At 45.2% G+C, this 21,712-nt stretch overlaps 9 protein-coding genes across 9 annotated transcripts; 4 read left to right on the top strand and 5 right to left on the bottom strand.

The window, feature by feature from the left end:
- Positions 1 to 2,488: 2,488 nt before the first annotated feature.
- Positions 2,489 to 6,259, bottom strand: C8R40DRAFT_1271551 (P-loop containing nucleoside triphosphate hydrolase protein; the record flags this gene model as incomplete). Its single annotated transcript, XM_046234054.1, has 11 exons — positions 2,489 to 2,712; positions 2,753 to 2,976; positions 3,029 to 3,640; positions 3,692 to 4,079; positions 4,135 to 4,291; positions 4,358 to 4,551; positions 4,605 to 4,828; positions 4,882 to 5,196; positions 5,246 to 5,310; positions 5,359 to 6,012; positions 6,062 to 6,259. The coding sequence occupies 11 exons, from the start codon at positions 6,257 to 6,259 to the stop codon at positions 2,489 to 2,491; spliced, it is 3,255 nt and encodes a 1,084-aa protein (XP_046088830.1).
- C8R40DRAFT_1248313 (Gar1/Naf1 RNA binding region-domain-containing protein) lies at positions 6,250 to 7,117 on the top strand (the record flags this gene model as incomplete). The annotated part of the gene is made up of 5 exons (XM_046233655.1): positions 6,250 to 6,338; positions 6,386 to 6,448; positions 6,507 to 6,785; positions 6,838 to 6,846; positions 6,903 to 7,117. The coding sequence occupies exons 1-5, from the start codon at positions 6,305 to 6,307 to the stop codon at positions 7,115 to 7,117; spliced, it is 600 nt and encodes a 199-aa protein (XP_046088829.1). The 5' UTR covers positions 6,250 to 6,304.
- A 174-nt stretch (positions 7,118 to 7,291) lies between these two features.
- Positions 7,292 to 8,731, bottom strand: C8R40DRAFT_1040296 (cell cycle control protein; the record flags this gene model as incomplete). Its single annotated transcript, XM_046223904.1, has 5 exons — positions 7,292 to 7,331; positions 7,388 to 7,550; positions 7,601 to 7,948; positions 8,009 to 8,590; positions 8,647 to 8,731. 5 exons carry the CDS (start codon positions 8,729 to 8,731, stop codon positions 7,292 to 7,294), a joined length of 1,218 nt encoding a protein of 405 aa, XP_046088828.1.
- A 60-nt stretch (positions 8,732 to 8,791) lies between these two features.
- On the top strand, positions 8,792 to 10,898 carry C8R40DRAFT_1248307 (Mu homology domain-containing protein). The gene is made up of 11 exons (XM_046233654.1): positions 8,792 to 8,858; positions 8,917 to 8,981; positions 9,029 to 9,291; positions 9,346 to 9,699; positions 9,753 to 9,782; positions 9,843 to 9,963; positions 10,039 to 10,111; positions 10,173 to 10,336; positions 10,428 to 10,539; positions 10,602 to 10,724; positions 10,779 to 10,898. Exons 1-11 carry the CDS (start codon positions 8,850 to 8,852, stop codon positions 10,782 to 10,784), a joined length of 1,320 nt encoding a protein of 439 aa, XP_046088827.1. The 5' UTR covers positions 8,792 to 8,849; the 3' UTR covers positions 10,785 to 10,898.
- On the bottom strand, positions 10,899 to 11,954 carry C8R40DRAFT_1094998 (uncharacterized protein). The gene is made up of 4 exons (XM_046227687.1): positions 11,640 to 11,954; positions 11,273 to 11,591; positions 11,154 to 11,222; positions 10,899 to 11,093 (listed from the first exon to the last, which is right to left on the bottom strand). The coding sequence occupies exons 1-4, from the start codon at positions 11,924 to 11,926 to the stop codon at positions 10,956 to 10,958; spliced, it is 813 nt and encodes a 270-aa protein (XP_046088826.1). The 5' UTR covers positions 11,927 to 11,954; the 3' UTR covers positions 10,899 to 10,955.
- C8R40DRAFT_1094992 (Snf7-domain-containing protein) lies at positions 11,955 to 13,014 on the top strand. Its single transcript, XM_046227686.1, has 5 exons — positions 11,955 to 12,005; positions 12,052 to 12,216; positions 12,266 to 12,421; positions 12,474 to 12,686; positions 12,735 to 13,014. Exons 1-5 carry the CDS (start codon positions 11,994 to 11,996, stop codon positions 12,921 to 12,923), a joined length of 735 nt encoding a protein of 244 aa, XP_046088825.1. The 5' UTR covers positions 11,955 to 11,993; the 3' UTR covers positions 12,924 to 13,014.
- On the bottom strand, positions 13,015 to 15,756 carry C8R40DRAFT_1094990 (COG4 transport protein-domain-containing protein; the record flags this gene model as incomplete). The annotated part of the gene is made up of 10 exons (XM_046227685.1): positions 15,356 to 15,756; positions 15,167 to 15,292; positions 14,883 to 15,114; positions 14,624 to 14,829; positions 14,254 to 14,565; positions 13,919 to 14,197; positions 13,699 to 13,869; positions 13,465 to 13,644; positions 13,172 to 13,405; positions 13,015 to 13,110 (listed from the first exon to the last, which is right to left on the bottom strand). The coding sequence occupies exons 1-10, from the start codon at positions 15,722 to 15,724 to the stop codon at positions 13,018 to 13,020; spliced, it is 2,202 nt and encodes a 733-aa protein (XP_046088824.1). The 5' UTR covers positions 15,725 to 15,756.
- A 33-nt stretch (positions 15,757 to 15,789) lies between these two features.
- C8R40DRAFT_913492 (uncharacterized protein) lies at positions 15,790 to 19,395 on the top strand. The gene is made up of 8 exons (XM_046236661.1): positions 15,790 to 15,991; positions 16,041 to 16,913; positions 16,964 to 17,031; positions 17,094 to 17,321; positions 17,372 to 17,594; positions 17,647 to 17,703; positions 17,757 to 17,863; positions 17,915 to 19,395. Exons 1-8 carry the CDS (start codon positions 15,829 to 15,831, stop codon positions 19,127 to 19,129), a joined length of 2,934 nt encoding a protein of 977 aa, XP_046088823.1. The 5' UTR covers positions 15,790 to 15,828; the 3' UTR covers positions 19,130 to 19,395.
- C8R40DRAFT_1039769 (uncharacterized protein) lies at positions 19,236 to 21,693 on the bottom strand (the record flags this gene model as incomplete). The annotated part of the gene is made up of 7 exons (XM_046223865.1): positions 19,236 to 19,395; positions 19,455 to 19,762; positions 19,820 to 20,594; positions 20,649 to 20,784; positions 20,841 to 20,934; positions 20,984 to 21,321; positions 21,375 to 21,693. 7 exons carry the CDS (start codon positions 21,691 to 21,693, stop codon positions 19,236 to 19,238), a joined length of 2,130 nt encoding a protein of 709 aa, XP_046088822.1.
- Between the last annotated feature and the right edge of the window lie 19 nt (positions 21,694 to 21,712).

Below are 21,712 nucleotides of genomic sequence, written 5' to 3'. Positions count from 1 at the left end.
TGCTACAGAGTCTTGTAGTTGCTCAGTACTCCAATAAACACAGTAACAATGACCAGAGTCAATATAGTATGAGTATTGATTTGTATCTTTCAACTGTAGTAGGAATACAGGTTTGTTTGGTCTTGTATGTACTAGAAACGCATGAGGCGTGATAATAGGTGTCCACAATTGTGCGCACCTATGAAAACTAACTAACTACAGTAACACTAAAGAAATAGCTAAGTTATGAGTTGTAAAACTAAGTAATGATGTCTGTAAGTACTTTATACACTAAGTAAGTCACTACAGTGATAACTAGGAGTGATGAAGCGCTGTGTAATGTATGTAGAAAGTGTTCTATCACTACAGTATGCTCAACACCCAGCTCAGTGCAGAGAATGTCAATGCCTTAATACAAGCTCAGTAGGTTGTGCTACAGAGTCTTGTAGTTGCTCAGTACTCCAATAAACACAGTAACAATGACCAGAGTCAATATAGTATGAGTATTGATTTGTATCTTTCAACTATAGTAGGAATACAGGTTTGTTTGGTCTTGTATGTACTAGAAACGCATGAGGCGTGATAATAGGTGTCCACAATTGTGCGCACCTATGAAAACTAACTAACTACAGTAACACTAAAGAAATAGCTAAGTTATGAGTTGTAAAACTAAGTAATGATGTCTGTAAGTACTTTATACACTAAGTAAGTCACTACAGTGATAACTAGGAGTGATGAGGCGCTGTGTAATGTATGTAGAAAGTGTTCTATCTGTTGAAGGAGATTACACTTGTTGAAGTTGAAACACACTGGAGCGCCCTTCAGCTAACCCAAGCAGTATGCCACCCAGCTCAGTGCACAGATTGTCTATGCCTTAATACAAGACTAGTAGGTTGGACTACAAGCCTTATAGTTGCTCAGTACTCCAATAAACACTGTAGATATGACAGAAGTCAATATAGAGTGAGGATTGATTTGTATCTTTCAACTATAGTAGGAATACAGGTTTGTTTGGTCTTGTATGTACTAGAAACGCATGAGGCGTGATAATAGGTGTCCACAATTGTGCGCACCTATGAAAACTAACTAACTACAGTAACACTAAAGAAATAGCTAAGTTATGAGTTGTAAAACTAAGTAATGATGTCTCTAAGTACTTTATACACTAAGTAAGTCACTACAGTGATAACTAGGAGTGATGAAGCGCTGTGTAATGTATGTAGAAAGTGTTCTATCACTACAGTATGCTCAACAAAGTTTTGGCTAAACACACCTCCCCTGAGTGAAAACTAGCATAGGTCTCCTATCAACTTAGATTCCCTTTCCAACTCAGTTCTCCTCTTAGTCTTCAGGCTCATTGCCTTGAAGTACTCTCTACTCTAACCTTAGGACTTATGAGTTCTTTGGTTCACTCCTTGCCACCGGCGATACTGCCACTCCGACTTGGCTGCTCCTGGCTCCTCTCTTCTCTACTCTCGATCTCCGGGGACTAGCGGCGTAACGGCGGTGTTGTTAATAACTTCACTACTGTCCCATTCGACCCTCCGCTCTTAGACACCTTGTGGCCTCTGGCACGGTTACATGGTGTACATGATCTTAACACTCAGTCTGGATGAGTGAAGCATGTTGGAAGGGTGCGAAGCATTCTCAAGTGTGTCAAAAGCTCAGTCTGGATGTGTGAAGCATGCTCAAGTGTGTCAAAAGCTCAGTCTGGATGTGTGAAGTGTGTTGGAAGGGTGCAAAGCATGCTCAAGTGTGTTGAAGCTCAGTCTGAATGGGTTGAAGCATGTCAAAAGGGTGTGAAGTATGCTCAAGTGTGTCGGAGCTCAGTCTGGATGTGTGAAGCATGGCGAAAGGGTGTGAAGTATGCTCAAGTGTGTTGAAGCTCAGTCTGGATCTTTGCACCCTTCCGACATGCTTCACACATCCAGACTAAGCTTTGACATACTTAAGCATGCTTCACACCTCTTTGGACATTCTCCAACATGTGATGCTTTCATCACTCTTCTCATGTCATATGATTATTCTATAAGTTTTTGACTATTTCATTTTATTTTGAGAGCCTTATTTGTTACCATGTCACATAAGTTCCCAATATGTATTCCATAAGTTTCTCTTCTGTACTACATCAGTATCCTGCAAATTTCGGATATAAAACCCTACCTATCAAATACTTATTTAGTACTTCATCAGCTACTGAGCGGCAGAGCAGGGCACCAACATGGACTTGACAGGCCCAGTCCAGGTAAGACAAGAGTAGGCCTTCTGTGCCAGGGCCTCACCGGAGTCTCCTGGTTTATACTCAGAGAAAAGTATGTTTAAAGTCATAACACATTATATATGGCTGTCCTCTGCTCACTACAAATTACCCCTGCCCAGTTATCCCCAAGAATAGCTGGTAGGCTATACCATTTCAAACAGACATTCAGTTCTGTACATACTATTATTGGGACTTTACAGGTGGTATTATAAATGATACATAATACATCCCACCTTATCAGGTTACCGACTAATTACTTTTTGAAAATCTGTCCTGAATATGCTTATAATGATTCATTTCTGCCTGACTTACACTTGGAACAAGCTCCCTCATTGCAAGAACAAAATCATTCTGAGTGACTTCCACATGCACATCTTCTTCAGATGCTATTTCAGCCAGATAGTATTGAGGGGTAAGGGGATGTGGATGATTTGGGTGAAGATTGGGATTATAATTGAAAGAAGCTAGATACACTGTCAAGCAGAGATCCATCTTCTTGTACAGAGCACTCACTAAGTTTGTTCTCCAACTCCTCAGCCTTGCGCATCATTGCATTCAACAATGCATCCGAACAAAGCGCGTAGAAATCTGCACCTGTATAGTTAAATGGACATTGTTCCACCACTTCTCTCAGGTTGAGACTAGGATGCAACCGAAACTTGCGAGTCAACGCTTCAAGAATGTTGAGCTGCGCATCGTGTGTCTCGCTGACTCCCAGATATAACATGCGATCAAATCTAATCAAATTTCATTCGTGATAGTAATATTATATGGGCAATGTAAACATACCTGCCCGGCCTCAGGAGCGCTGCGTCTAATAAGTCTGGTCTGTTCGTGGCCCCAATCACAAATACATCTGCCGTAGTGCCTGCACCATCCAGTTCGGCCAGAAGCTGACTGACAATTCGATCCATGACTCCGCCAGAATCACCTTGATTTCCCCTCTTTGGTGCAATAGAATCTAGTTCGTCGAAGAAAATAACACACGGCTTTGCATCTCTCGCTCGCTGGAACACCCTCCGTACGTTGGCCTCAGATTCGCCAATGTACATATTGAGAAGTTCGGGACCTTTTATAGAAAAAAAGTTGAGAGAAAACGATGTAGCAACAGCTTTCGCGACGAGAGTTTTCCCTGTTCCAGGAGGACCATACAGAAGGATTCCGGAGCGTTTCTTTAAACCATCAGCGAAAAGTTCGGGATGGTCTAGGGGGAGTTGTATGGTATCCAATATGTCTGCTTTCACCTGTGCAAGACCACCAACGTCGTCCCACGAAACACTTGGGATTTTGGGTGCACCAATGCTTTCGGAGTACGAAGCTCGGGCCTGGTCAAGTGCTTGAGTAAAATCGGCATTCGTTAATGACAGACCTGCGACAAACACACTAGATTGGTCGGAGCCACTGAACACTCTTGCGTAAGTTACATGACAACGAAACCACCTGTTCACGCACAAGGAGAGGCCAGCTCTATTCACTGCAGCAGCTTCCGCACGGCTGACGAGGTCACACAAGTCGCCAGGTAGAAAAGCAGCTGTCTGTTGAGCCAGGTGGGACAATGATACATCCGGAGCTATCCTTGTATTTTGAAGAAGGATGTCGAGAATTGCGTATCTCTCAAACTCATCGGGAGCCTGAAAACCGAGTTTGGAAAGTTGATGCAATTCTTCCTCGGATCGGCGCACCTCAAACGACACTTCATGCTTTAAACATGCCAACAATCCGCTCGGAACCCTTTCCACCATACTCGTCGTTCCACAGATAATTACAGGATACCCGTTCGACTTCCATGCATGATGCGTACTTTGTATGCAATCCCGAACAACATTTACAATGACAGGTTCTGCAGTGATGTCTAGCAATATTCAGTCATAAACAGACTCCAAGCTTCTCCTCACCTTTACCATTTTCAGGCGCCTGAGTACTTTGAGCAAATGCCTCGAGGTGTCTGAGAACCAACACGCACGGCGAACAGGCCACCGCGTTCTCGAACCTTGCCCTCAGCTGCCCCTCGGTCTTGGTGTCATTCTCACCTATGATATCATAGCAGTTGACCTATACATGGGGATCACAGAACATTGGAAAAACTCGAAAACGACAGAAACGAGACCACACTCTCACTTCAAGTATGTGCATTCCTAGATTTCGAGCAACCTGGGAGGCAGCGGTATATTTTCCGATGCCTCGCGCGCCTTTGAGCAGAACCGAGAGTTGGAGGTTATAGTCTACTGCTCGGCGTTCCAGAACGACGGACGATATGGAATGTAATTTCCGAGTTGCCTTCCCCGATCCTTCAATGAACGGTGGTATTCGAACTGAAAAGAATGATATTTGAAGAATGGACTGATTTTCGAAAGGCCAATGTTACCTGAGCCAAAATATCCACCGACGTCTGGAACAAAAGAGTGATCTACTCCAGCTTGCACCATTCGCGTCGAATCGGGATCAAACCAACATCCCAATTCACCCACAGTTGACCCAAAGTAAGTGTCTACTGTAGGGTTTGAGCTGTCATTGGGGGGCACCTTATATTCGACATTGGTAATCATGAAAAATACTACCTCGTTGGGTCTAGTGGGTGTTGCGGGGAACCTATTTTGGTCCATTAATATCATCTGTACTTTTTCGTATGAGAACTCGCATACTTTGCATTCACTAAATCGAATTCAGAGTCATCTCCTTGCCTCGCGATGGAATCTGTATCGATACCAACGGCGACGATATCGCCTTGTTTGATCAAACGCTTTCCGAGAGTGAAATGAGTTTTCAAGGCTTCAAGGAAAGAGTTCTGATAAGTCTTGTTTATGGATAACGGAGACGCAACCCTAGCGACGGTGACAGAGTGGGCAATTGGTATGGAAGGCTCCCGGGAACCGAAAGGGCTGGGATGTAGAGAAATTGAGGATAAAGTTCCTTGTAGCAGGTTGTGTAAAAGCACTGGGGATCCATGTGTCTGGTATCTAAGGAGAGGTCAGAAATGAAAGACGAGTTTGCCGAAGAACCTACGACCTTGATGCCAGGACGTCGTCTGCAACAGCTTTGACCAGTCGGGAGTGAGGGCAACGTGCAACAACCTAGCGCGCATCGATGAGCCCCGGAACAATGATAACAATAACCCTTACCCAGTCGCCACTGAGTACGCCAAGTCGACCCAAGTCAGCGGTACGAAGATACACTGTGTAGTCATCATGCAAAATGGAAACAGGGTTGGATAATGCATGGACTTTGAAGTGAAGTTCGCCCTCAGCGTGTAAGTCGACTGATGGATTCGAGATAGAGGGAGAGATCGGATTATAAGCGGGATACACCACGGAGTTGGCCAAAAAATCATGGCTGATTTCCACGCTTTCGTCGTCACTGCTCAAGCCCAAAGTACTAGAATCCGTTTCGCCGTCTTCATCTTCATCTTCGCTGGTATCAGTCAAGGAGGTCACAAAGAGGGTGGTACGACCCGCTTCAGCATAACCTTGTGAGACAGGCTCAAGCATGTCAAGCCGAAATTCAAGTCGATGATCAGAAGGTGATTCAACCAACGCGTCGGGCCTGATGCTATAGACAGATCCTTGCCGTAGAATTTGTTTCTTGCTACAAAGATGGCTTTCCAAAAGAGCGTCATGAGTTATAGCAGCGTCGTAGGCGGCTGGAGACAAGGCGGACACATAGACTTCAGTGAGAGGTACCGGTACAGTCCGAGTGACATGAACATATTGTACAGAACCAAATATATGTTTATGATGTGTGAGCCATTTGCGCGGAATAACGAGTCCATCTTGAGCCTGTATACAGATTGAGGTTGTGAATTCATTTGGAAGAGTGAAGACTGACCGAATCGTGACGACGAGCTAAACAGATGATGGCCGGTGAAGAAAGAGAAGAAATGGATATATAAAGCTCGTGGTCATCGGTGAGTAAGCGGTCCCAGAGATTAGATCCAAGTAAAGCAGTATCTGGGTCATCGATACTGGAATCGTAGAAGGTAAAACCGGTGTGAACTGGAACACATTCGTTGAGAAGCAAGCTCATTATACCATCTAAGCGCCTAAGAATTTTTTATCCTAATCAACAACCATGAGCCGAGGTGGATCCAGAGGTTTTAGTCGAGGTAAAATCAATCAACTTTTATTATCGCTTTCGCTCATTAATTGACAGGTCGAGGTGGTGGTAGAGGAGGATTTCAGCAACGAGATTTTGGTCCTCCAGATACAGTTCTAGGTGTGTTCTAATATCAGTTGCAGTTTCACAATCTTCATTAATTCTCGTACTCTTTTAGAAATGGGCACTTTCGTTCATGCTGTTGAAAGTGAAATGCTTTGTTCTTCAACTATGGCCGATAAAGTTCCTTATTTCAATGCTCCCATCTATCTTCAAAATAAATCTGTCATCGGCAAAGTCGACGAAATACTAGGGCCCATAAATGAGGTTTACTTTTCAATAAAAATGAGTGAGGGTGTTATAGCCAGCAGTTTTCAAAAGGGCGACAAGGTTTACATTGGAGGCGACAAGCTTTTGCCAATAGAACGTTTCTTGCCCAAGCCAAAAGTTGCCGGAGGTGCGTTTATTCATCATTTTTCTTCGAATTTACCTTCAAGTTACTTTTCCAGGTGTTACAAGTACGATTACTCTTCCCCTACATCCGTATTCTTATCTCATAATATCTTCTTTTTAGAGCGGGGCCGCGGAGGTGCTCGAGGGGCCCCAGGAGGGAGAGGACGAGGTGCACCCCGCGGTGGTGCACGTGGTGGGCGGGGTGGTGGCGGTCGTGGATTTGGTGGAGACCGTGGTGGCCGAGGTTTTTCAAGAGGCGGAGGGGGAAACTTTTCTCGGGGAAGGGGGGGTTTCCGTGGCGGTGGAGGCGGTCGAGGAGGCTTCCGTGGATCATAATATCACTCAATATGATTTTGTTTCACTATCAATCCTCAAAGAAAAAGTTCTCTACGGCATAAATATCGAATTATCAACACTTTTCCATCTGTCTCCTAGTACATAGATTTACATCATACGTTGTGCTCAACATCGGAGAGGTGAGCGAGTAAGCAAGTGTCTCTAGCTAAAATTCTATCGATTCCATGAAAGTAAAGACATGTCTCCCAAACGTCTAACCGAACCATACCATAAGTATCTCTTCTAGGAATAAAAATTGATTGGACAGACCTTGGTTTGATCAGATGTCTTGCAGTCCCAGCAACTGCCACCAGCATGAAAAGAGCCGCAGCAGCTACGTACGCCCATCCAAGAAATGGATTTTTACCGCCAATCCACGAGACAGTGGATATCACAATCGATTTCGTACCCTTGTATGGTCTGACCGGAAAATCTAACAGAACTCTATAATGGAGATGATTCCAAGCAAAGTGAAATACTCACTCAGTCCAACGGTGATCAAATATCTACCCTTCTCCATCGTATCCTGATCATTCCTACCATATAGTTTCGAAAACGTCGGAAGGCCAGCAGTCCGCATCCAGTTTTGGAAGTGCTCGTCGGCAGCAAGATTGGGAATGTTGTCAATTGTATATCCATTCGGAAAACGTTTCGCCCAATTCGGCGGCGGTACAACATCATCGACAGAGTCGTATCCGTTCCCAACGGGAGTAGAAACGTATTTCTTCGACTCTCCTGGCCAAGCGATATTCTCAGATGAGAAACTGTAGGTAACATTTGTGGCCTCGTCAAAGTTCGATGGGTTTAGGAGGATTGGGTTTGTATATGTGTCTTGTATGCAAAAAGAAAGACTCAGTTTACGCAAGATACATCAAAGCCTCAAATACGTACCATTGAAGAGAGAGTTGGCGATCAACCCGCATGGATAGATGGGCTTGCCGTTCATAGATCCCAACGGCTTACAATCACCGTTATTCAAATCAGACGCAGACCCGCCTTTTCCACGTAACTGATCAGAGTCCAAGCTTTTGACATATCTCCGGTGGTTTTGGAAGAAGTTGGTGAGCTTGTAGTACATGAAAACGCTGGACGACAGATCTGCAGGTACGTCAAACTGGATGACACACTGCTGCTGATTGAACACATCGAAATCGCCGCTGTTGGCGCTGTTGTTGAGGAAGGCATACACAGGCGAAGTGATTTGGGCGTTCTTCGAAGCCGACGAAGAAAGATGATAGGAATATTTGGAGGATGGAATGTTAAAGTATTGAAGCGAAGAATTAGATGACGAAGGAGTTAACGTGTCGCAGTCGGTATAATCAAATGTCATTTCGGAAACGAGAGAAGAGCCCCAGATTAGAAGTCCACCTATTAGGCCAAAGATTATTGCAAGGATAAAGAAGGTAGGAAGTACGGTCTTGGGCATAAGAATTGGTTGCCAGGCTTTCAGTCGCTGTTGCTTGAACGCAGTGTCTAGGAAGGGTAGTAAGCTTATTTATGTTCACAGAAATTTCAATGATTGAACTTACTTGCAGGCCTCCTCCATCCACCCTTTTCCTTCTTGTCTTCTGAAGATTCGTGATTCTCTGACCCTTTGCGTTGGAAGAGCCCCATGGTGGTGGTTGAGTATCAATAGTTTATGTCGGGGGTCAAAGCTGTGAGATGGAAACCGGTCATACCGGCTTTGTCATCTACTATAACTTCTACTTGTACTCCCCGGTGTGGAACGGATATGATCTCAGTGAGCTCTTTCTACTGCGGTGATTATAAGTTTGTTGCTGTTCCTAAGCTATCTCCAGGCATTCTTCATCTTCAACCAAAAGGGTGAGGTATTAATATCCCGATTGTATAGAACAGATTTCAAGTGGGTCTCCTGTTGCCTGTTTTACTATCAGTCTTCGAATTTTGTAGACGATCTATCGCAGATGTATTCCGAATACAAGTTGTGTCAAATCCCGATGTACGCTCGCCCTTAATTACACTAGGTTCAACCAGCTTCTTCCATGTGAGGGTGAACAACTTGTACGTTGTGGCCGTGACAAAGACAAATGCCAATGCGGCCCTCGTATTCGAATTCTGCTATCGCTTCATAAACATTTGCAAGTCTTATTTTGGCAAGATGGACGAGGAATCAATCAAGAACAACTTCGTTGTGGTTTACGAGTTGGTTGATGGTGCGGCAGTCGCCAAATCATTTCATTTGTAACCCGCGTTGACAACCCTACCAGAAATCAACGACTTTGGATACCCTCAAAACTCCGAGATTGACACACTCAAGACTTATATTACAACGGAGAGTGTTGTTAGTGCTACTCAGGCGCCTGAAGTTTCTTCTCGGATAACTGCTCAAGCAACGGGTGCAACTTCTTGGCGTCGGAGTGGAGACGACGTGAAATACAAGAAGAACGAAGCATTCGTGGACGTCGTAGAAGTAGTGAACTGGATGGGAAGCGCCAAAGGAACAACCCTTCGTGCAGACGTCGATGGACACATACAAATGCGCGCTTACCTTTCTGGAACTCCTGAATGCAAGTTTGGCCTGAATGACAAGTTGGTCATAGATCGGGGGGCTGTTGGTACAAGTATGTAATCATCCTCCACAGTCCTTGTCATTATTGACAAGTTTTTGGTCCAGGTGGTCCAAGCTCCGGTTTGGCGGATCGAGGTGAGCAAAGACTGCACTTGAACGAAGTCGAGGCACTAACAACTTTCCCCTCCTATCTAGGTGGAGGTGACGCTGTAGAACTAGACGACTGTCAATTTCACCAGTGCGTCCGCTTAAACGACTTTGACGCAGACCGGAGTATCAGCTTCATACCACCCGATGGCGAGTTCGAATTAATGCGGTAAGTTTAGTTCGCACTAGCAATCCATCCGGAACAGACGAACCAACATCCCTCTTGTTTCCTGTGTTCCCACAGATATCGTGCTACGTCGAATATCAAGCTTCCGTTAAAGGTGATACCGACCGTGACCGAGATTGGGACGACAAAGGTACCGCTCGCTTGCAATGGTCCTCAAATTCTGTTCGTCCTGACGTTGCTTGACCCGCTAGGTATCATACGACATAACTCTCAAAACAACTTTCAGCCCAAAACTTTCTGCTACAAACGTCGTTGTACGGATACCAACGCCGTTGAACACTACTGATGTGGATGTGGGTATATTGGGTACGGGAAAGGCAAAGTATGTCCCGGCTGAAAATGTCATAGTTTGGAAGTGAGTGTTTGGGTCCGAATTTTTTTCGAAATGTCGGCCTGAGTTATAATTCTTTCGATTCCTTTCGTCGAAAACGTTGCTCGTACTTCAGAATTGCCCGTTTGCAAGGCGGTCAAGAATGTTCGTTGAGCGCCATGGCTCAACTGACAAGTACAACAACGAGACAGGTGTGGGCGCGACCACCAATTGATGTAGATTTCCAGGTATTTTTGACTAGGAGATTCATTGGAGTCATACTCATTTCTTGTCGATCCTCCTCTTCCAGGTCCTAATGTTTACTGCATCTGGTCTCATCGTGCGTTTCCTCAAAGTATTTGAGAAGAGCAATTATCACAGCATCAAGTGGGTAAGATACTTGACAAAGGCCAATGGAGGGTATCAAGTCAGAGTAAGCAACTTTTTTTTCCCTGGCCTTTCTTCAACTAATTGGATACCTTTCCAGTTCTAAACCAAGGCACTGACTTCAATCATGAGTGCTTTGACTTCAGAATGCGCGATAAAAAGATCGTCATAATATGTAATATGTGATATACCCAGGACCTCTTTAATAAAGGATGAACATATGTGCATCGACTGCATAGCTCATTTTTCCTAAACCACCAGCTACATACAAAGCAATCTAAATAAATGAGGCTTGTTCAATTGATAATACCACCTCTCCACCATCCTCTACCTGATCCTCGAAGGGCTTGTCGTACAGGAGAGGTACCAGATGTCCCGCGTCATCGGATACCTTGAGCAATTGGTACTTCTGTGACTGTCAATGAATGTTTTAGACTTCAAAGAGTGCGTGACGTTCAATATCAATGATACCAACATCCGTTGCAGTTATTGAAATTCCGAAACGAAGAGCAAGTAGATCAAATGCTTTACCAGTCATGAGTGCCTGGATAAAGAGTATGAGAAGAAGGTCGAAAGAATACTCGGTGCGCACACCTTCTCTATCCATAGATCATTTGTTTCACCATCTATAGTTGCTTTGAAAAACCGACGCTTATCTACAGGCATCGCTGAACTCTGATGCTTCGGATCTAAGGGAGAAGCGCGTTGTCGTAGCTTCATCAACTCCAACTGCCGAAATTGAGCCAACTTTGCAGGATCTGTAGGTCTTGCAGAAATTCGATGTTTCAGTGCAGATTTGTGGCTTTTACTAGAAGCAAAGTTCTTCGCCAGAAGGGCTCGCGCACTCTCATTTCTCGTGGGTTCTAACACCCCTTCTTTTTGAGAACAATTGTGTGAAGCAGGCTCGCGATGTCTGTGAAAGAGATTTAGCGAGAAAACTTATAAATTTAAGAGGATATACTCGGCACAGAATGAGCCTTGACATGCCGTGCACGTAGGTAGGTTGGATAAAGAGCTGGATGCATTTAGACTAAGATTTTTACATCCATCCAAAGCACATCTTTGGAGCTTCCCGAACGATCCTATCGAGTCGATGCGATTAGCGGAGCGGCATGAGTGTGCTCCAACCAGAATATGATCTTTGCAAAACTTGTTCTGGCAGGAAGGACATTCTATCGGAAGAAAATCAATCTGAGAGCATATAGAGCAGCAATTGCCAACATTGAGCAGTTCTGAATGTTCTGACATGATGGTGGTACTTCAGATGCTGCGGCCCGCAGGCGCTTGTATGTTTCTGTAACTCGTAGTTTTAACCATGAACATCATTGTAAGATCTCTGTTTATTTTCCTTCCGCTCTCATGATATTCCTCAGGAAACCCTCTTCGGACGCTCTGTGACTCCTGCTGAGCGGCTGCGTCAGCATCAACGCTCGCTTGCCAAAGCTCAACGCGAACTTGATCGTGAACGGGCGAAACTCGAACAGAGCGAAAAGAAACTTATCATGGATATCAAAAAGAGCGCAAAGGCCGGTCAAATGGTATAATACATATTCTTTCCGGTCAACAGCTCGTCATTGTATTCATTAGAACGCGTGTAAAGTCATGGCCAAGGATCTCGTGAGGACCAGACGTTATGTACAGAAATTCTACCAGATGCGGACACAACTTCAAGCTGTCGGACTCCGGATCCAAACGCTCAGAAGTAATCAACAAATGGCAGATGCAATGCGAGGTGCCACTCGAGTGTGTTCTCTCCAATGTCCAAAATTATGGTTTACTTGATTGGTTACCTCAGGCAATGGGTGCGATGAATCGCGGCTTGAACTTGCCTGCGATACAACGAATCATGACTGAGTTTGAGAAAGAGAGTTCAATGATGGATATGAAAGAGGAAATGATGTCCGATGCTGTTGACGATGTGATGGACGACGAGGAAGACGAAGAAGAGGAGGGTGATAAGATTTTGAAAGAGGTGCTAGATGAAATTGGGGTCTCTTTGTCACAACAGGTATTCTCTACCATTGATTCTTATCTTCTCGCTCATACTGCTTTACAGCTTACCGACGCACCTACTGGCCTGGCCTCTGTATCTGCTCATGTTACCCGGCAACCTGTGGCCTTGGGAGAAACTGCCGGTGCATTTCACGGTGGCGTAGATGATGGAACAGGAGACAACTCAGGCGGGGGAGGAGCATCGGATGAAGATGCGTTACAAGCACGGTTAGATGCTTTGCGACGTGGTTAGACTAAGATTTTCTTCTTTTCTTTCGAGGACACAGGAGATGTAATGCGTATTTTTCCAATGTTCTATGTTCGTATACATATACATTCAGAGTTTATCAAATTTTAAGTGCAGCTATAGCTCGTGCCTCCTGCAAGCTAACCTTCCACGTTATCCCTGAACCATTGTAGAACTCATCAACATCTTCCTCCTATTGAAAGTGTCAGCTAATGCTCGATGTGCTTCGAGTAGAAATGTGATTAGGTACTCACACTGTCAAGGTTAAGCAGAGTAGACATTTGTTGTAAACGAACGAATTTTTCCCTTCCGTCTCCAAAAGCCGTTTGAGATGACAGATACGTGTTGACGGATCGCAAGTCCCGGTCGAAGCGTATAGCACCGAGCTCAGTAAATTTGAATCCCATCATGAATCTTTCCCAAGGACGTAGTAAGGTATCCAACACCAAACCAAAAAGTATCCGAAAATTAGCTTCAGTAAATGAATCCTTGGTATGCGAAAGGGAATATTAAAAATCATCTACAGTACTAGTAGTCAAGAGCAAACCTTGTAATCATCCATGAGGGTGTCCCACGACTTTATAAATCGCTTTCGAACAAGGTCTTGACACTCGGCATTGGAGTAGGAATCATCGTCCAAGACATATGATACATCTCTGTAGACTTCGGTAATGAAAGTTCTTAGTTTAGGTCGTATAAGCTGGTTAAACAATTGCTCAATGCCGACCTACACCAGAGTTAATCGTTAATCGTTGTACAGAGAAGAGAAACCTCGACCGACCCGAGAAGTCGAGCGAAACTTGGTCACTAAACTCGAGAGAGACGCAAAAACATCCTTGACCAGCTGCTGCTGGGATAGCAAGAAATACTGATTGATAGCACCGTTGCCTAAAAGATCTCGAATCAAACGTTCAAGGTGCGACGACGAAACATCAAGATCATTGAGGATAACCTAAGTAAGGGTTGAGTTTCAGTTGAGAGTAAATATAGATATCACTGACAGCGAAAGCGAGCCTATTCTCGCGGTCAGCTTTCTCTCCGCGAACAAGTTGCCCTGATGTACCCGCTGAACGGTAAACTTCGTCCATCTTCTTCTTGAGAACAACGGCATAGTCTTTCTCCAATATGTCGCGTAATTGTTCGGCCATCCGTTCGACAGCATTCAAAGAGCCAGTAGACGAAAGACGGAGGAGCACTACTTTAAGAATGTAAAACACGTCGTCTGGCGTTGTAGTCGTAGTAGCTGATTGGGTCATGTCGGGCTGGGACAGACGGTGCGCCTACAATAAACCAACATTCAGTAATCAGGTGAAGTCCTCGGTTCATTCAAGATCACCTTGTCAATGATAGCTCTAACATACCACACCTCCAGGGGTATATAATACTTAACCAAAACTTCGTCGAAGACCATTTGAGATGCCGTTGAGTCAAGCGGAAGAGAAGCTGAGGTAGGGTCGGGGGCTTCAAAGCTGTCCAGAAGGAATTTTTTGAACAGGTTCCATCGACCCACCATTCCACTCATTTCGATAATTACTTGATCGATTTCCCTAGGATCAATGAGTTCGTCATCTTGATTTGAAGCGGCCTGCGGTCTGCGCGCAGCAGCAGCTATTGAAGACATTGGGGGATTATTTGTGATATCAGAAATCTAAACAAGGGATGAGGTTAATAAGTACAATGGCCGCTACAATATTTGAGAAATTAACTTTGCGAGTAATGGAGCGTTCTTCCTGCCATCTACTCATGACATCTTTGACTACTCTATCGCATTCGTCCAAGAGACGCTCTGCAACAGCCTTCATCTTGCCAGCTCCATAGTATTTTTCGACTACAGGTTGATGCTGGTCAACGATCATAGCTATGCTCTCAAAGAGGGAAGTAAGCGCAGCAATGAAATACAAAGGAGAAGAAGCTAAAGATGAATTATTAAAAAAGGAACTATGAAGATCAAGGGGCATATCTTACTTTTGGCGGAAGTTGGTGCTTTAACCCGAACCGAGTCAACAACGAAAGTCGCATAGGCCTGAAGACCCTCTTTCTCCCATCCGATGGCAGGAAAAAGCTTGAAGAATCTACTTGTAGCTGTGGAGTCCCGCGAACGCGACGCCTGCTCGAAATTGACACGGAACACATGTAAAAGGTGTTCTCGAGCTTCTTGAAGAGTTTGGGCAGGGGGTAAATGACTTTCTGAAGTAGGCTAAACTACTTTGATTAAAATTAGGCGATGACTCCGATACAAGTGTGCTCACGACCGCGAACTCAGCGAAAGATCCAGAAATTACTTCTGAGGGTAGAGACATCGCTCGCGCACAATGTCGGGTTGCAGATTCCCAGTCACTGGCCTCAATTGATGATTGAAGAGCAGTCAACGATGACTAAAGCACAGTAAACATACATTATCTTCTTATATTGACGGTGGTATGGATAGCATAGCACACCTTTAAGTCGATGACTTGGCCCACACGGTCGCCGGCCTCTCTAATTCGTCGCATTTCTTCGTCCAAGGATTGTACTCGACCACCTATCCGCTCGGCCGTCTTCGCCGTAGATGATACATTGTGTGACAGAATGGAAGCATTTTTCAACAGATCATCAAACTGAGGTGCAAGGGATTGTAAGCGAGAGAGAGATTGAGTTATGGGTTCACTGGCGGCCAATAGGTCCGTTAATGAAGTGGAAAGTTCAGCTTCCTGCGACTCAAAATCAGACAGAGAAGACAGAATTTGAGGTAAACTGGTGAGATTTCTGGGATCCGGTCTCGGAATGGCAGAAGAAGGTGGTGTTGTGTCCGTCAGTTCCACTGCCATGGAAGTTTGTTTGAACTTTCCGCCAACATCTGTCGGACCGAATTTTCCGGAGAACAAGCGCTTAGCTTCCTTGTTCCTTATAACTTTCATGGTCTTCCATCCCAATGTTTCCAAACAAACGTATCAAACTGGATAGAACAGATGAACAAAGGAAACAGATCATACTTGCTGAAATAGACGTCGAGCTTGGCTTGAGAAAGCGACTGGCACAGACTTTGGAATCTAGGATTGCTTGGGCTTCATTGCTTCTAGACTCCTTGCAGAATGGTACGTCTATGACTATTTCGTACCGAACTACTTCTTACGATCCTCGCAGAGACCGAATGTGTCTCAGAAGTCCCGTTCAGAGATGTGGCTTTGAATACACTCTCTATTTTGGAATCATCTTCTGACATTTTGTTCGCGCGGGATGTTATCGTGGTTCCTCCAACAAATGTAGCACCAAAGGGTCGTCTTCCTCCCAAAGAAAAGCCAATCACCCGTTCGCAAAAGTCTAAATTTCTGTTTCTGCGCTCCCAAGATTCTCATCGTGTGGTTCTACTTCGCTGCTCCATTTGTCACCAATCGACCTTTAACACCCTGCAAGGCCTTTACAATCACGGGCGGATATTGCACTCGACAGACTGGGGCTCTCACGAACAGTGTATCAAGGCATGTGCCGTCCCCCAAGAGGAACTTGATGCCGATCTTGATCTTGAAGGAGGAGTGGATGTGAGTCGCGGCATGCTTCTCCCAGGCGTGAAGGGTCTGTTTCAAATGGCAGTTGAAGGGACACGAGATGAAAACCCGACCAGCGCTTCCTCCGAATTGGAGGTAAATGAGGCAGTCGGGCGCAGCATTCATTTGACGAAAACGTTGGGTTTACACAGCGATTCCCCAGCGCTGGCCCAATTCTTAGGCAAAGAGGCAAAACGCAAGGGTATCAAGGTGTGGGATGATGGCAAGCACATTGATATCATCACATTCGATGGCAATGATAGTCCACTTGTTTTGAAAAAATCTTGGAAGAAAAGATATAACCATCGAAATCGTCCTCTAGTCGAGGAAGGAGTGATCATGACCAATGATAAACGTTCTCAACTAGCCGCAAATAGCACTTCTTTCACAGACTCTACAATCACAGCTACCAGCAGATTCCATATATCGTGTCGAGTAACACTCACAGACACCAGTCTCTTCATTCCAGAAGGTCTCTTCTCATTTCTATGGTTTGCTTCGCCACGCTCACCATATTCACAGACCAGCGTATCGAAGAAAAAAAAGACCATACACATCAATGGATGATTTGCGCAGAGTCAGCCTCTTATGTAGGTTTCTTTTCTTGTGCCTAATATTCATCGTATGTATTGATCTAGATTTCCCTGCGCAGAGTCTCGATCTCACCACCGTCCTTACATCGATGCTTGTCACGCCGATGTCCTCCCCCGATCTTGAGCCATCAATATCCCTGGCCCCGCTAATAGCCACAGAACCACCTTTTCTAGTCGTTGGAACCACGTCTGAACCATTCCAGGTTCAAATTGAGCTCATGTTCAATCCCAGTACAAGCGGGCCCGGTCAAAATGGACAGAAAGTTATTCTAGAACATTGGGTTGGCGTGCGTACCCTCACACTCAGAGTAGCCTTGCAATCTTATCTCGTATCTAGTTAGACATGATTGGCACAAACAAGCTTCCTACAAAAGGAGACGAGCAAGTTATTGACATTGAACTTGACAAAGATACGGTGTTGAAACCAGCTAAAACTGGTTATCCTCCCGTCAAGGCCAGATCTCACTGGGAAAATATGTCAAATATAAAATCAAGCACGAATATTAAGCATAAGTTAGGCGACCCCGCTCCCTTAAATACAGTTGAACCAACTATTCCAGGTAAGCTTTCAGATCTTCCTGACTATCATTCTAGTCAAATCTTTCCATCTAGGCTCATATCACGACTTGCTGTTATTGCTGTTAAATCGGTTTCCCATGACTCTCAGCGGTGAATTGCAATCCATGAATATGATCGATGATAAGGTGCTGAGTTTATAGCAGACATTCCACACAATGACCGCAAAATGGCCTCAGATATCCCTTACAAATTGCCTGCAGACTCTAACCAGCTCAAAGCACTCATCATAGGGAGACGGAAAGCTATTGAGGTGAGTGTTCTACATTTTGGCCCTTGGTTCATTCGTTCATGCGATATACAGTGGGCACGAGCGAAAGCACTCCAGGGTGCTTACACACACCATATCGAAGTCTTGCGAGAACGCGATCCTTGTTCGCATCTCATACCTTTGACAACAGGCGACGTATATGCCTGGCTGGAGGATAATGGACATTTCGTTCGTGAGGAACCAACAAGGACGCAGGTCAATGAACTTGATTCCAGGCAGGATGGCAACCTGGTTATTGGAGACTACTCCGAGGGTAAATGGTGCCGCGTTTGTGGACTCGGGTTATGGGCCCATGGCACGCAAGGGCTAGAATATATGAAAACAGAGGCTGAGCTAGCTGTAGTTGCCGCTACTCAAGCGAAAGAGGCAGAGGACAACCAGCCTCGGCTTCCCAGGATCAAAATCCGCCTGCTAAATGGGAAGGTGGTCGGCGGAGGTGGACCCAGTGTTCCAGCGCCACCCCTAAGACCGGAGCCCTTTCAATGCCGAATAGTGGACAAGATGCTACAACTGTTGAAGATGCCTGTTGTTGATGTGCAAAGAATTCTCCGGGTCCATACCCAAAAAGGGATTGAACAAACACCATCCATTGTATCATCATTGAATCCCCGTCAACTTCCTCCCTGGTCTTCACGCACGCATCTTCTCGTCAGGGACCACTCTACCCTTGTGGCTGCTGTAGATCCACGAATGACACTCGGTGTCCGCGCACTCGTCCATCCTCTTTCTCTGCGTTCATTTTGCCTGCCTTCTTCCCCAATGTTGTTTCCTTTGGATCGACTTGGTGGAAATGCTGCTGAAGTAGAGGCTAATCTTTCTCCATACGCTCTTCTGGCACTAGCTGCGAAACAGTTTATTCGCGTGCTGATTAAGGAGGCCGCGGAAGTCGAAAAACGAGACAAAGAACTTGGTGTTGGCTTGTTATTTGAAACGCACCATCGAGATGTGTCCCTACTAGCTTCAGGTCCTTCAAGCAGAAAGTATAAAACTGTGCCCGGAACCAATGGGAGGAAAGGTCGAGAGAAGGAAAAAATAAAGATTCAGTCAATCAAAGTCTTGACGCCGATGCACATCATCACTGGAGTGGTATCCAGCTACGTTCGCGCAACTGCATTGGCATCTGTGCCATCTGAAGGCCGTCCTGGTGTTCCTGTATCGAGTATAGATAATGATGGTAGTGTTGGTATTGCTATGTTTGGATGCCTGTCCAGATTAGGTACAAATGTGGAAGACAAAAAAGACGCGTAAAGGATAAGACTGGCATTGACATGGGACTGAAATTTATGCAGCATCACTGTAGATACATAATGAAGATTTAATACGGTACCCGATCATACTGATAAGCTCTGCAAGTTTAGTATGATCGTCCAAACATAGTCCAACGTTTCGCATCTTGTCCACAGGCTGGACATTTGGTCTTGCCTGGCTCAATTGCGGTCCAGCGAGACTGGTCGAAGGGAATAGCAAGAGATTTGGCTCCTGCGGATGGTGCACGCTCGTCGGTGGGTTCAGAACTGTAAGAGGGAATTCAAATGTTAATGTTTGTTCTACAAACGACATGAAATCAACTTACGCCTTAGCACTTCGCTCCTTAATGTCGTCTTCACATGCTTCGCGTTCGCACCAAGGTATGACCACGACGTTCTTGGAGTCGAGTCCAGGTACGACGTCTTCCCATTTCGTAACTTCCTTGAGACGAGAATGGAAAGATTCTTGGGCCCGTTTGAACATATCGCTCTGGATAGTGTCTAAGAGGTTTGAGACCGCCGATGTAATGTTCTCAATTGCAATGGGACTCTTGACGCCGTTATCTCTACGGACAGCGAGCGTTTGTTGCTTCGTCAGATCGTTGGGGCCAATCTCAAGGCGAAGAGGAACTCCCTGGAATTAGAAAATGCAATATCAATAACCGAATCGAACATCAAATGTGCATATCACCTTTTGCTCCCAGTCATTGAATTTGTATCCTGGAGTCTTATCGTCTCTCAAATCAGCCTTGACTTTGATTCCACCCTTCTTTAGCGTCTTTGCCAGCTCCTCGCAAGCACTCTCGATCCTTGACCTAGTCTCGCTACTAGTGTTCACAGTAATACCACATGGAACAACGACAACTTGGATGCTAGCTACCCGTGGAGGAAGCACCAATCCTTGGTTGTCACCATGAACCATGACCATGACACCAATAGCTCGTGTTGAAATACCCCACGAATTTTGCCAGACATAAGTCTTACGCTGGTTGGTTGGATCTGTCGGATCCTCGACGACAATGTTGAACATCTCCGGTCGAGAGAAATTCTGTCCTAGACAGTGGGAAGTAGCTCCTTGGATACCTCGGCCAGTAGTAGGAATAAAACCTTCGACAGTAGTGGTATAAAGACCTCCAGCAAACTTTTCCTTCTCGGACTTGATACCAGGAATAACGGGGACCGCCAAAAGTTCTTCATAAATTCGTCGGTAAAGGTCAAGAATCTGTCGTACTTCGATGTCAGCTTCGTCACTTGTGAGGTGGGCGGTGTGGCCTTCTTGCCACAAGAATTCACGAGTACGAAGGAACGGTTGAGGGTTTTTGAACTCCCATCGCACAACACTGTTCCACTGGTTAAGTTTCAGAGGAAGATCTCTATGGCTTTTGATCCACTTGGCGTAGTACGGATACATGGCAGTTTCAGACGTCGGACGAATAGCAATAGGTTCCTCCAAATCGGAGTTTCCACTAAGCAGCAGTAAGATGAAGCATCACAAGTGATATCTGTGATCAGGAACCTACGCCTTTGTAACCCATGCAACTTCTGGAGAGAAACCTTCAATATGATCCTTCTCTCGTTCAAGAACTTTGGCGGAAACGAACATGGGGAAATAAGAGTTTTGAACGCCCAGCTCTTTGATCTCTCCGTCAAACCATCCTGAGCGAAACAAGAATGTCAGATCGAAACAAATCACAGAACAACCACAAACTTACTTTGGATCTCTTCCCAAATGCTGTACGACCAGGGCTTAAGGATATAGCAACCAGATACATTATAATAATCCAACATATCGGCCTTCAACAGAACCTACGCAGATTTTTGAGCATTAAGCGATAAACAAGTCGTAACAGCTCACATTCGTGTACCAGGTAGAAAAGTCAACCTCCTTCTTGACTCCGATCGCAATCTTAACCGCCCCTTCAATCTTAGCATCTTCCTTCTCTTTTGAAGGAGCTTTGGAAGGAGTTGCGGCAGGCGCGGCGGTTTCAAGATTTTGAAGGTCAAGCTCTCGAAGCTTAGTGTCCTCGGTCTCTAGATGACGCAGATATTTGAGCAGATCTGAGCTGGACAGGAACACTGTAGCGCTGGAAGTAAGTGCATGAAGGGCGAGAGGAGCGGAGGTAGTGGAGATTGAAGCGTCCACCACAGTAACAACTTTGGAAAAGTTGGTTTCGTTAAGAGCTAGAGGAGAAACTGAGGAAGATTGAGGATCAGCATCTCATGAAAACACAGTAAATTCGACATACGTGAATCTTTGTCTAGTGAAAAGATCTCTTTCAAAAGATCCTCCGATGCCAATCGTAAATCCTTCAGGTTGAGCTTTTTCCCGATCGCTCCGGAGTTAACAGACGCATATTCACGGGCTATAACGACAACCGGGACTGGCGTAGCAGTTTTTGACGTTTTCGGTTTATATACGAGGGTTTTTATGAGCTCGAAAGAGGTTGGAACCTCTGGATTCGCGGTCAGCGCATCGCGCCAGGCGGCTGGAGAGTTGGTGGAAGAATGGTTTACTGAAGTGGGATTGAGCGACAAAGACGTCAATGATTTTGTTACTGAGTCCATAACCGTATAACGAGAGAGA

This window comes from Lentinula edodes (assembly GCF_021015755.1).
Source record: "Lentinula edodes strain Le(Bin) 0899 ss11 chromosome Unknown C8R40scaffold_9, whole genome shotgun sequence".
In the NCBI taxonomy this organism is placed as follows: domain Eukaryota; kingdom Fungi; phylum Basidiomycota; class Agaricomycetes; order Agaricales; family Omphalotaceae; genus Lentinula; species Lentinula edodes.
Note: the sequence above shows the minus strand (reverse complement) of the source record. Positions and strands in the feature narration are given on the sequence as shown.

What these genes read in the sequence shown, in the direction of transcription:
- C8R40DRAFT_1248307 (XM_046233654.1), top strand. An exon ending in CTCCGGTTTGGCGGATCGAG is followed by an intron (nt 9,783 to 9,842) that starts GTGAGCAAAGAC and finishes CCTCCTATCTAG; the next exon opens with GTGGAGGTGACGCTGTAGAA. An exon ending in CAATTGATGTAGATTTCCAG is followed by an intron (nt 10,540 to 10,601) that starts GTATTTTTGACT and finishes CTCCTCTTCCAG; the next exon opens with GTCCTAATGTTTACTGCATC.
- C8R40DRAFT_1094998 (XM_046227687.1), bottom strand. Translation starts at nt 11,926, where the DNA reads ATGTCAGAACATTCAGAACTGCTCAATGTTGGCAATTGCTGCTCTATA. An exon ending in CAAGGCTCATTCTGTGCCGA is followed by an intron (nt 11,592 to 11,639) that starts GTATATCCTCTT and finishes TCTCTTTCACAG; the next exon opens with ACATCGCGAGCCTGCTTCAC. An exon ending in TTTCAATAACTGCAACGGAT is followed by an intron (nt 11,094 to 11,153) that starts GTTGGTATCATT and finishes ATTCATTGACAG; the next exon opens with TCACAGAAGTACCAATTGCT.
- C8R40DRAFT_1094992 (XM_046227686.1), top strand. An exon ending in CAATGCGAGGTGCCACTCGA is followed by an intron (nt 12,422 to 12,473) that starts GTGTGTTCTCTC and finishes TGGTTACCTCAG; the next exon opens with GCAATGGGTGCGATGAATCG. An exon ending in GGGTCTCTTTGTCACAACAG is followed by an intron (nt 12,687 to 12,734) that starts GTATTCTCTACC and finishes ACTGCTTTACAG; the next exon opens with CTTACCGACGCACCTACTGG.
- C8R40DRAFT_913492 (XM_046236661.1), top strand. Translation starts at nt 15,829, where the DNA reads ATGTTTCCAAACAAACGTATCAAACTGGATAGAACAGATGAACAAAGG. An exon ending in CAGTCTCTTCATTCCAGAAG is followed by an intron (nt 16,914 to 16,963) that starts GTCTCTTCTCAT and finishes CCATATTCACAG; the next exon opens with ACCAGCGTATCGAAGAAAAA. An exon ending in TTCTAGAACATTGGGTTGGC is followed by an intron (nt 17,322 to 17,371) that starts GTGCGTACCCTC and finishes TCTCGTATCTAG; the next exon opens with TTAGACATGATTGGCACAAA.